This window comes from Ranitomeya variabilis, chromosome 8, assembly GCF_051348905.1.
Source record: "Ranitomeya variabilis isolate aRanVar5 chromosome 8, aRanVar5.hap1, whole genome shotgun sequence".
NCBI lineage: Eukaryota > Metazoa > Chordata > Amphibia > Anura > Dendrobatidae > Ranitomeya > Ranitomeya variabilis.
Window position 1 is genome coordinate 90710863 of NC_135239.1, and position 13149 is coordinate 90724011.

The 13149-nt window shown below is 40.9% G+C and overlaps 1 protein-coding gene across 1 annotated transcript in view; it reads right to left on the minus strand.

The window, feature by feature from the left end:
- Nucleotides 1-13149, minus strand: part of LOC143787637 (coagulation factor XIII B chain-like) — a 574339-nt gene that overhangs the window by 375778 nt on the left and 185412 nt on the right. The window contains exon 4 of the mRNA XM_077276562.1: nucleotides 9749-9931. Within this exon, the coding sequence (XP_077132677.1) occupies nucleotides 9749-9931 (183 nt within the window). The remainder of the gene's footprint in view (nucleotides 1-9748; nucleotides 9932-13149) is intronic.

Sequence of the window (13149 nt, forward strand, 5' to 3'; positions counted from 1 at the left end):
TTATACTATGTGGCTGTGCTATATACTACATGGGCTGTGCTATATACTATGTGGGCTGTGTTATATACTATGTGGGCTGTGTTATATACTATGTGAGCTGTGCTATATACTATGTGGCTGTGCATTATACTATGTGGCTGTGCAATATACTACATGGCTGTGTTATATACTACATGGCTGTGCTATATACTACGTGGGCTGTGTTATATACTAAGTGGGCTGTGTTATGTAGTAAATGGGCTGTGTTATATACTGCATGGTCTGTGTTATTTACTGTGTGGGCTGTGCTATATACTATGTGGGCTGTGTTATATACTACGTAGGCTGTATTATACATGATGTGGGCTGTGGTATATACTACGTGGCTGTGCAACATACTATGTGGCTGTACAATATACTATGTGGCTGAGATATATACTACGTGGCTATGTTATATACTACGCGGCTGTGTTATATACTATGTGGCTGTGCTATATACTACGTTGTTGTGCTATATACTACGTGGCTGTGCTATATGCTATGTGGGCTGTGCTATATGCTACGTGGGCTGTTATATACTATGTAGCTGTCCTATATACTACGTGGCTGTGCTATATACTACATGGCTGTGCTATATACTATGTGGGCTGTGTTATATGCTATGTGGGCTGTGTTATATACTACGTGGCTTTGTTATATACTATGTGGCTGTGTTACATACTACGTGGGCTGTGTTATACAGGTATGCTATGTGGGCTGTGCAATATACCATGTGGCTGTGTTATATGCTACATGGCTGAGCTATTTGCTATGTGGGCTGTGTTATATACTACGTGGGCTGTGTTATACGCTATGTGGCTGTGCTATATGCTATGTGGGTTGTGTTATATACTATGTGGGCTATGTTATATGTTACGTGACTGTGCTATATTTTTCTGCTGTATCTGTGCATCATGAATAATGGTATGTGTTAAGGGGGGTGCCCAGACTCTTTCGCCTGGAGCCCTCAAAAACCTGGAGCCAGCCCTGGCTTCACTGATTGGTGGCGCCCAGCCAGGCGCAACTAATCAGCGACAGTCCAAATCCTGGGTGTTCATTGCATTATTCTTAAATCTTCACAAATAAACTGCATACATATTCTAGAATACCCGATGCGTTAGAATCGGGCCACCATCTAGTAGTATATAACACTCCCAAACATCTATCTATCTATACATATATAAAGTTGAGTGTATGTATATGTGTGTGTGTGTATGTATCAAGCCACGCCCACTCCACATAGCAGGCATAGACCACATCTAGCTCCGTCTTGTCTAGAATGGAGTTGCTCCTGTGAGGCATGACATCAAGGGAAAGGGAAGAGCCTCATGGATAGAGATGTGAAGGTGAAAATGAGAGATGTCAGAGGAAAATGAGAGAAGTGAGGTGCTGCTGCAGTATGAAGCTCTGTATAGAGAAGAGTGAGGTGCTGTAGGTGGAGGCTTTGTATAAGGCCACTTTCACACGCTCAGTATTTGGTCAGTATATTACCTCAGTATTTTTAAGCCAAAACCATGAGTGGGATAAAAATGCAGAAGTGGTGAGGTGTTTCTACTGAGGTAAAAATACTGATCATATAATGTGTGAACGAGGTCTAAAGGAGAAACGTGTCATGCTGCAGAAGAAGTAGGCTGTGTATACGATATGCATTATTGCAATATCTCTCGGGATCGAGTGTTTCCAATTGTATATGGAAGAGGAGTGAGGTGCTGCCGAAGGAGGTGACTATAAAGGAGAAAAGCTGTGCCACAGGAAAATGCAAAATGCTGTGTATAAAGGAGGAGCGTGAGGTGCCAGGAGGAGGCTGTGCATAAGGGACATGTCATAGTTTGGACAGGGTTAATGCCCTGCCCTCTCAGGGTTAATTGTTGTGGCTTCCTTTTGGACCTGGGAGGTATATTTATACCCACGCTGGACTAGGATCCTCTGTCAGTTATACTTTCCTTCATTTTGTCTGTGTGCCTGACCCCCTGGTGTGCATGTGCATATTTTATTGTTTGTTTACTCTCCGTGCTTTATCTGGTCTCCTTGATCCGCTCGGCTTCTCTGCTTTGTGTTTCTATTCATTCCCTTACTCAGCTTTCTGACCTCCTGCTTCTATCCTTCTGTCTCACCCTCCAGTACCTCGCTTGTCCCCTAGTTATTGACCTCAGCACATTTGACTACTCTCTGGCGTCATTCACATCCTTTGCACCCCGGTGCCTGGCTCCGCCCCTGGCCACTCCCCCTCTGTCACATGGTTCAGGTCATGCCTTCTACCTGGTGAGTTCTCTGCCATTCTGCTCTGGGCTCCCTTACTGCGGTGAGTAGCTTCCCGGAAGTAGTTACACCCGGGAGCCTTGACAAGAGGAGTGTGAGGTGCAGGAGGAATATGGCCCCTTAACTGCTACCATTAAAAGTCGTATCTGCAGTCATTAAGGTGTTAATATTGTGTTAAAAAAACTTTTGATTCAACAAAATGGCGCCGGCTGTGTTCCGTGTACCAGTGTGGGAGCATTGCTATGTTCAACAGCAACAATTTATTTTTATTTTTCTTCATTATAATTTGTTATAACTAACCACAGTGTCACGCCGCTATAATGCAGGTAAATGCAAACTCCACTAGATGGCAATACAGTGGAGGGAGGACTGCACACAGCAAGGCCAGACCTGCAATGCAGCGGCGAGGCCACCACCAGGTGGCAGCATAAAAGTAAAACAAGCCAGGTTGATATAAGACTGTAGCGCAGTACAAAAGGAATAAGCAAACGCAGAGTAAAAAACAAGCCAAATGGGTCAGTGCTGGTCAGGAGCAGATATGCCAAAGACAAGAGACAAAACAAAAAGTCAGGTTCCAAGCCATGTCAAAACCAGGAAGTCAATACATGAAACTATAACTGACATGGTCTGCAGGACGCAATGGAAATAAATAGCAAACCTGAGACCAGAAAGTTAACCCTTGACATGACCAGACCAGAAAAAGGGGAAAATAGGACTCAAAACCCGGTCTGGATCATGACACACAAATAGTTAGTTACTATGCCAGGGCAACGCTGGGCTCTTCAGCTAGTACAATATAAAATCAAGATATAATAACTAAAAATATGGAGGCAGCAAAATTTGTAAAAATGACAGTCCTTTTACAGAGTAGAACCATGGGAATGATGTAGAAATATAGTTTATATGTATTAGTGGGGACAGTTTTTTTTTTAAATTGAATAAAAGGAAAAGTGTTTTTGGTGCCCATAGCAACCAATCACAGTCCGCGGTGTTTATTTAGGGTTACCAAAACATTACAAATCATTAAACCACATAATAATTTTTATTCAACCATTAAATAAATCATCAATCTAAATATTTTATCAATCCATTAAAAAATCCTGTCCAATCAGCATCAGCTGGGGACTCCCTCAAATTAACACAACAACAAATATAATCTTAACATCAAGGGTGGGTGGACGGGGAGATGCCTCAGTGTTGATCTCTTCAATCTGACAGGACTGGAACCAGTGAGTCACAGTTTATAAAGAAAAGAGTCTTCCTGCCAAATCTGACATCTGCCAATCAGAGACTTGTTGCGCAAAACTGCCTGCACATGTGAACTGACAGCATATTCTTTTAGAAGGTCATTACCAAAACCATTTACCTGAACAAAATAAAAGGGGGAAGGAGAAAACATACCATTTCAAATAAACCACAATAAGCTGATTAATGAATGAAAAAGAGAGGGAGGGGGTCAACATGATCCCAATCGCCCCTTTTACTGATATATTTTCAGGGGCTTGCATTAAGTATGTTTACATATGTGCCTACAATAACCTTTAGGGTATGTTCCCACGTTCAGGATTTGTTGGGGGTTTGGTGCTACATATGTCTACAGCGTCAAAAACACAGTATCCAGATGTTACAGCATAGTGGGTTGGATTTCTAGAAATCACTACTGGTTGGGTGTCCATGTGATGGGTTGGCTGTAGCGGCAGAGATGTTGATCCCTATTATACTATTTCTACTGTAATATTGATGCTACTTTGGTGGTGTCTGCCACAAATTTTTGGAAATGTGGAGAGTCCTGGTTGGGACTCTCATTCTGCTGGGTTGGCTGTAGTAATAATTGAGACTGTAGGAGAAAAAAGCGCCAATAGGGTCTTATCTGATGGAGATATCAGACTACACTCACTTGATGTATCTTTAACAAGAGCATGCAAACTCATCAAAATCAACAGCTGCTGCAGATCCACAGGTCAAACTAGTGACCTAATCGTAGTCTAAAACAGGGAAAATCATGGATACCCTCCGCGCTGCTGTGCATTTAGAAGTCCAGGCAAGTTGAAGATAAAAATTTGTCGTTTATTCACAATCACAATCTGGCTGTAGTGAAAGAGATATTGTTCTCCATTATACTATTTCTACTTCAGTGGTGTAAGGCCCTAATTTTTAAAAATGTGAACACTCCCGGTAGGGTATCCATGTGATGGGTTGGCTGTAGTGGAAGATATGTCGCTCCCTATTATACTATTACTACTGTGGTGAAATTGATGCCACTTTTGTCGTGTCAGCCACTAATTTTTGGAACTGTGTACACTCTTGGTTGGATGTCCATCTGCTGAGTTAGATGCAGTGTATGAGGTGTTGGTCCCTATTATGCTATTTCTACTGTGGTGGAATTGATGCCACTTTGTTGGCGTCTGCCACTAATTGTTTGAAATGTGAATACTCCTGACTGGGTCTCGCCCTCTGCTGGGTTGGCTGTAGTGTAAGAGGTTTCGTTCCCTATTATACTATTTCTGCTTTGGTGAAATTGATGCTACTTTGTTGGTGTCTGCCACTCATTTTGGTAAATGTGTAGAATCCTTTTTGGCTCTCCTTCATGTGTTTTGCCTGTAGCAGTAGGCCTCCGAGACCAGCAGGCCTCCACTTCCTTTGAATCAACTACCCATGTTACTATCCTTACATTTTTCTGCCAATAGTATTCTAAGAAATTGCCTGTTGTATCAGGGCTCCCAGTACAGCAGGCCTAGATTGATCCCTCACCCACCTCGTCTTAATTTGACGTTCAATTCAAAGCTGTAAATGCTGGCCCAGACCCCGATACCTTATGCATGGCTGATTGCTGCCATGCTATTCTTAAATTTGTACTGTGGGTGAATTGAGGCCACTTTCCTGATGTCTGCCCCTAATTTGATGTGTTTTGGCAGCTTTTGTGCCTGTTTGAAGGTGTTGTGTATACGATTGTTTTGCCTCCCATTGACTAGAATGGATTTCTGCTATGTTCGACAAATAAATCTGCAGTTATTAGTGCCGCTGGGGGACATGTCAACTGAAAATACTGACATGCTGACTCTTTTCAAAATGAGCAAATGCTAAAACAGCCAACACTTGACAACACCACCAGTTGACAGCAGTGGAACATAAACCCAAATCCATTTTTCAGGTCTATTCCCATGCACCCCCTTCCCACCCAAACATGGGTATATGCTTCAGGATTTTGTCTTTTTTGTGTCATCATCCTCCTCCTTCTCCTCCTCCTCCACCACCATATCAACATGGGCATTACCAGTCTATTATACCCATTCCTTATTAATGGGAATAAATTGTTTTCTTAGGCCTTTCACTACATCTCTTCAAAGGGCTATTGGAGTGCCTCCTAATTTTTGGCATCCCTTGCACTTAGTATATATACTTTACCGGTGTAGGAGACCCATTCCTTAGAAATGGGAAAAATGCATTTCTGAGACTCCACCTTCTAGTTCAGGGAACATTTTTGGAAACCAAAAGAGCCTGTGGGTTCTAATAGTATATGATCCAGTGCCTTGTTGTGGGCTGTCAGGTGGTTGCCACATAGGGAGTTTTCACATTACATATAGGATTTCACAGCTGGGACAGGAGACTTTGTTCAGTAAATATAGAAGATAGTGGTCACCATCATATAATAATACCGCCCTTATGTGCAATTGGTGTAGGGTGAGCTGTCGCAGTAGGGATAGCGAACTAAAGGCATTTAGTCAGGGATTATTGACTTATAGTCCTTGCAGCTGTAATCAAACAAAAAAAATCAAGGTAACATCTATTCTGTTCCCTGTTAATACCATTGTTAGCTGTATTTAGTGTAGGGATAGATGCTAGGTATCATCTGCTGAACATTAGTGCTCATTCTTGTCACACACATCTCTTTCACAATCCATAACTTGATTGCTTTTTTCCATACACTCATTGACAGATTCATGCTTTTTACAGTGATTTCTACTCAGAAATTTATCAAAACAGGCAAAATTAACTGATTTAATGTTTCCATTCACAATTTCTCTGTAGTATCTGTGTGTAAGAAGTAGTAGTGGGAGATTTTATGCTACTGGAGCTGGAATTATCACTTCAGAAGTCTCCAGTGCTTTGCTGTTACCCATTTCTGAGTGCTTCATGAAGTTTGTTTAGGGTCATTGTCCTGCTGGAACACCCATGACCTAGGATGCAAACCCAGCTTTCTGAGGTTGAGGGCAGAGCAAAGTACTGCAGTGCGCAGGTGCCAGGAAAGGTCAGAGAGGCCCTCAACAGGGCAGACAAAGTATGCCTGCGCCAGAGCTGCAGCAAGAAGACAAGAAGAGGATGTCATCTGATGAAGATAGGAGGCGCTGGACCAGACCACAATGCCCATCGGACCCAGACCGCAGCGGGACCGCCCCTGGGTGAGTATAATATAACCTTTATTTCTCATCTTTCAGGTTACATCGGCGGCTTATCTACAGCATTACAGAATGCTGTAGATAAGCCCCTGATGCCGGTGGCCGCAGCTCATATACTATTTTGGGGGTGACAGACTCCCTTTAAGGAGGAAAGGTAAAGCAGCAACATTTTTCAATCTCCTTACACCTTGATACCAGAAAGATCTATCTTGGTCTCAATTGTCCACAAGACATCTGCTGGCCCTCTAAAAACAGTGGCTGCCACCTGCTGGCTCTCCAAGTTTCAAACTTTGCAGTGTTAATAGAGAAAAATAAATTTGCCCACCTCAGATGTATAAATTATATTGCAAAAGCAATGTACGGCTATGTAAAGCATAGCAGGCCGCTGACTCTCCAAAATTACTTAGTGAGGGCCGGTTGATGGGCCTCTAAAATTATAGTGATGGCCGCCTGATGGCCTTCTGACAATAGTCAGGGCCGACTTATGGACCTCTAACAATAGTGAGGGCCAACTGTTGGCCCTTTCACAATAGTAAGGACTGCCCAATGGCCCTCTACAAATAGTGAGAGCCACCTGAGAAAAAGAAACTTTCTGACTTTCAGAGTCCCGCCTTCATAAATTAAACAGGATGTGTCTGCTCATGTCTCACACACCACATGGCCAGATTAGGTAGTAAAATGTTAAAATAACATTTTCTGGTGAATGTTTTTTTCACTATTGAAAGCAATACAAACTTGCAAAAATGCAGCAAAAACACTACCACAAAACATAGACCTAAGTTTGGGGAAGCATTTTTTTCTCTTATTTATTTTACCTTATATACAAGTCATTATCCTGGAAAGAATGTTTCTTAACAGTTTTTCCAGTAAAATCCATTTTATCTTCAGTTTTGTATGTTTTATTGTCAGTCCGTAAACGTGGCATAATACTCTGAAAACACTGTTCCCTGCAACCTGGGATTCAGAGATGCTTCCTGGAGGTACAACTGTGGATCATTATTAAAGGAGGCACAATAGGGCATAATTATAATAATAATTATTATAAGTAAGCACAGCATGGCTTTATAATTACAATGAGTCATGGGGGACCATTATTATTATTATTATTATTATTATTACAAAAAGGCACAGTGAGACTTTTTACTTAGTATTATTGTGATGCACAGGGTGACCCTTATTATTATAATAATTATTAATAATATTATTATATGGAGGCATATGTGCTTTCAAATGTCAGGGCTGAATTTCTGACAAAGTTGAAATGCAAATGATGAAAAAATGGAAATAAAGTTTTCAAAAATCTTGATTATTGAGTCTGAGCAATCACATTCATAAATACATGCTTTTACATGCAGTTCATTCTATCAATGAGGTTACTAATGGTCTCTAAGAAATACTATGCCATAGTGAATGCATTATCATCAAGAAATGCTGCTGGAGGCTTCTTTTACATTTGCTGACACATTATCTCCCCGACATGCATGGTGTAAGACAAGTCCAGAGACAATGCAAGCCATGGTATCATATTTAAATAAAGTCAAAATATGTCTGGCACTCTGGGTGTGCTTGTGATGCTGCGAAGTAAGGTTCAAATCAGGATATCTATAGCAAACCGTGACACTGAATGCTTTTTCTGGAGGTACAAATTTGTGAAGATCAGAGCTTAGATTTCCATATTTATGTATAGAAATAGACATTGATTCTGTTAATCTCGGATCTTGGTCATGGGCATAGTTTAATGGTAGTATGTTTGGGCCATGCAGGCTTTTCACTTGAACAACATGCAGCTTGGTTGTGACACTGAGTTACTACTCACTGACAAGCCGTGACACAAGGGTAGTCAGAGGTTCCGAGGTCAGATACTAAGAGGGATCATATTACAGAGGAGCAATACAAATACCAGAAGCGTGCGTCAAGTTAAAGGGAAAAGAGAAAGGTATAATCAGAAGCCAAGTCCGGGGTTTGGTACCTAAGGTTAGAGAGCGTCAAGAGCAAAGGGGATTACACACATTAATAGTCACGGCAAATCCATGGTCCAAGATCAGGAAATCAGAAACAGAGCAAAGCACACACAACACAGAGCAAAGCTGCAGCTGACAAAGGCCTGCTTATAGCTGTCTAACTAAATACTTAGCCAATAATCAAGAACGTGAGACACCTGGAAGAAGGCCCGAAGTCTAGACAAATTCAGCAGCAGAACTGTCAATCAAAATGTGGACAGCTCAACATGCCCCAGCCTCAAATTGGAAGACTGGGCTGTCATTCAGAATACTAACAGTACAGCACATTCCATATTCTATAGGATGGCTGAGCTGTCACTGACAGCGTCTCTATTTCACAGTGAGTGATGAAACCATGACACTGGTGTTGTTATGTTGAAAAACAGCTTTTGGAACATTTTGGAGAAATTGCTATACCACTTTTTCCATGACCAAAGTATTCTGATGCTGAGCTGTTAGTGTGCCTGGAATGAAGACTATCATCACACACCATAATCCCTAGCTGGATGTCTTACTCAAAACCCAATGATGTGCAAATACATTCAAATGATTTGCATAGACACTGTGTTGCATAGACACACTTAAGCTTGTATGTGCTGTCTATTTTTTATGTGTAGTATAGAATGAATCACTGTGTGGCAATTATTGAATCTGATTATCTGTCTATACAGAGTTTCGCATTTGTGCATCTCTTGCCAACATTCCAGTTCATCATTGTTCTACCAACCACTGTGATACGTAAGGTTGAACAGTGATGACATCTTGTCCTATGCATATAGCAATCAGCAGGAGTGATAAACCAGGGGCTCTCATTTCGCAGATTATGTCCCTCTCAGTTAACGACAAGTAATAGTAATTGGCAGATTGATGAACAGGAGACATCACAAGAATTAATCCGATTTTTTATGTGGCTAAACATAAATCCCTTTCAACCAGGCATTTATATCCCTCTCACAAGCCACAGTTTGGAGTCAGGTGCTTAAATATTTATTCATTTGCAGATCTTAGAGATACCTGCTAATAACTTGATTTGCATAACTTAAAAGTATCCTGCAAATAATTAATTATACTTACTAGAACATTTCACTGTAGTAAATTCTCCATTAGGGAGACACGTTTTAATTCCACTGGTCTTTCCATCTCGTGTCTGAAAAGGAGATTTACACCTAAAATTCACTTCTTCTCCTTCCAGATAGACTGATTTTAAATTTAAAAGTTCAGCATTTTCAAAATGTGCCTTAAGGAATAAGCATCGTCCTATAAGACAAAGACATTTTGCATGAGTTCCTGTTTCATTTTAGCATTGTTACATTATGGTAATTGCACTGTATGTTCCATAAAGCATCTTTGCATATTCAGGTGTGGAATATTTCTTGCAGACATTTTTGCAGCTGTCACATTCATCTGAATATTAATTGCAGAAATCCATGCGCATTCTGCCTTATTAACTCCAGTGAGATACATACAAGTATAAGGGATATTTTAGTTAGGGAAATTCTAACAATTTATTGGTTCACTGGTATCTTAAGTTATCATGCAAAAAATGGGATGGAGTCAAGTAAGAAAAAGTAACCATAAGGCACAGGCGTATATTCTCCCATGCAATAAGATCAGGCTCATTATGTTAATGACACTCAGATCAAACTCTGTGAGAATTTGATCCAAGTGTCATTTTAGTGTGATCCGATTCTTTTGCAAGAGAGAATCGCAGAACAGGTGTGGAGAGTACGGAGAACTTAATTTCTCCAACTTCTCCATTCTCTGGGTCAGCAGTAAACGTACTGCTCTTGGACGGCATCCATCACATGCACCCATAGACTTGTATGTGTATAAAAAAGGAATGGGGAATGGGGGAAGTCAGCTCATCATTTGCTGTCTCTTTCCAAGAATGAGTGCCACGCATGGAGCCGCCTGGGCTTGGGTGTACAAGTTCTAAACAATGTGTTTCGCATGCCGATCTTAATCATGGTATCAACCATGATTAAGACCAGAGTGTCGAAACGCGTCGGTTGGTAGCTCTCTGGGATCTATATACAGTATTGTCCACATTGTGCCTGTTTTTATGCATTTTTTCCATTAAAGACAAAGTTTTATATTTTTCTATACCGGCGTACCTTTTTGTCCTCATTCCATAAACTTGTATGGGTGTGCGAGATCTGAATTCCAGAGCCACTCACACCAAGTAGTGATCAACACTGGCATTTAAATGGTTAACAGATTTGGCCAGAGCTCTAGAGACAGATGTCGGCTATTTAATATAACCGTTGTCTGCTGTGTGTAGAAGGAGCTTAAATCCTGAGCCCTTTACATATGTGAGAACCCTGCCAGGGGCCAATCAAATGGCTTTCTTTCTCTGCAGTGTTTACTCAGGAAAAACCTATGACAGATGACATGTTTAGTGATGCTATAAGACAAATAACTACCATGCTACAGACCTGAAGTGCTGGACATACGATGTGCATAAATGCGAGCGAGTTACTGGTAAAGTGTAATTGTGGAATGCAGCACTTAGTTCCTGAAGAGCATGGTGTGCATCCTGGTAGCGCGGTGCTTGTGTAGTCTCCATAGAGTAAGTGGCAAGCCTTTGAAGCATCCTTCCGTTTTTATGCCTCCCCTGGTGCTAGCGGAGATAATATGAGCTGGCGGTGAGCTCCGGCCGGAAGTGCCGAAGTGCAGTATTGGGGTGAGCGGGGGGCGTGGTAGAGTTGACGTCACCAGTCCTCAATGACGGGCTTGTGAATGGACAAAAGACTGATGTGTTTCAAAGGACACAGTCCTTTTTCATCAGGGTATGGTCCATTCATCTGACCCATCTATATATGCCCACGCATACCTTCTCTGCCAAGCCCCATTGGTTCGCTGAAACCACATGAGCAGGAATGGTTGTACGTAGTCTCTGGCCATAGGAGGTTCACCAATATTATCTGTAAACATTGGCCTATTCTCCATAGACACATAAATACAGGGTAATTAATACCAGCCCACCCTAGTTTTGCTTATAGAAAAGCCCAAACAATAGACAACCTCACAGCCCCTACAATTAGAACAACAACGTCAACAACTAAAAAAGTATCACCCATGAAACTTTCTTTATCACCTAGTATGGGCTTTACACCATGTGGCAGGTGTTCTTGCTGTATATGTACAACAAACAAAAAATCGCTCCAAACAACCTTCACTGATTAAAACAAGACTAAGAAGTTTACCATTAAAGATAATATTTTATGCCATTCCACAGGGGTCATCTACATTATCAGGTGCCCTTGTGAGAAAATATACATAGGCCAAACTAAGAGACTGTTAACCTTCGTCCGGCTGAGTAGGTACAATTGTAACTATTCCGTTTTAAAATTGCAATAACTTTTTTTCGAAAAGCCGTAGAGGGCTGAAATTTCGTGACATCTCTGCAGTTTTGGTCCAGAATATATTGGCCAAATATCAATAAAATATCTCCACCCCCTTCCGAGATAAGGGGTTGAGATATTTTTGCATCCATAACAAGCTGCATAGGTACAAATGTACCCTCATATATTTTGAATGAAGATAATGCAAGGAAAAAAGAATAATATTTTTTTTAATGATAATGCTATTTTATTATTAAACTGTATACTGTTCATTTACATTATAAAAGAAAATGTAAGAAACTTTTTTTTATTGATTTTCTTCGCAAGTAATGCATGTTGTCTTTGCTACCGAGTGTTCATCGCAAATGGGTTTCACACAAACCACACAAGACTTTCTAGTCTGTTTTTTCGACCAATAGGAAAATTGTAACAGAGCCACCATCTTTATTTTGTGCTGAATATAAGTAAAACATCGTAAAACAATATGTAGATACTAATTATTATCCATTTTTCATATAAAAATCATACCTATAGTGATAAGTTTCATACAAAATATATGTAAGCCAAGTCCAGGCTCAAAGACAATTTCTGACTGTTCTGTCCCCACATAAGGCGAATGAAGGTATAACTGGCTGTTAGATGCTGTGAGACTTTCCTACCTTTCCAATAAATTGAAGACTTCACAAGCCTAGAAATGTGTGTGCTCACAGCAATGAGATGAACAGCAAAATGGCTACTGAGAGGAGGGAGGCAGGAAGAGAAGTAGAAGCCACTTCCAGTTTGAATCAACTTAATTGACAGCAACATAAGTGAGCAGTAACAACACTGGCCAATAGATATCAGCATAACATTTGTAGCTGAATGAACTTTAGTTTCTGAAACCAAGTAAAGGAGAAAGTCTTCCCACAGTGGAGGTATATATGAAGGTACAATTGTACCTCTGCAGCCTGTTAACATTGTAAAATTATGCAGCCTGACGAAGGTTAATAGGCACAATAAAGGAACATTCGGATGACATTAATAAGGGCTTCATTGGGCACCCACTATTATGCCATTTTATGGACAAACATAACCGAACCTGTACGGGGGCCCATTTTTTGTGGTATCTGAATTGTCTGGATATATCCAAGA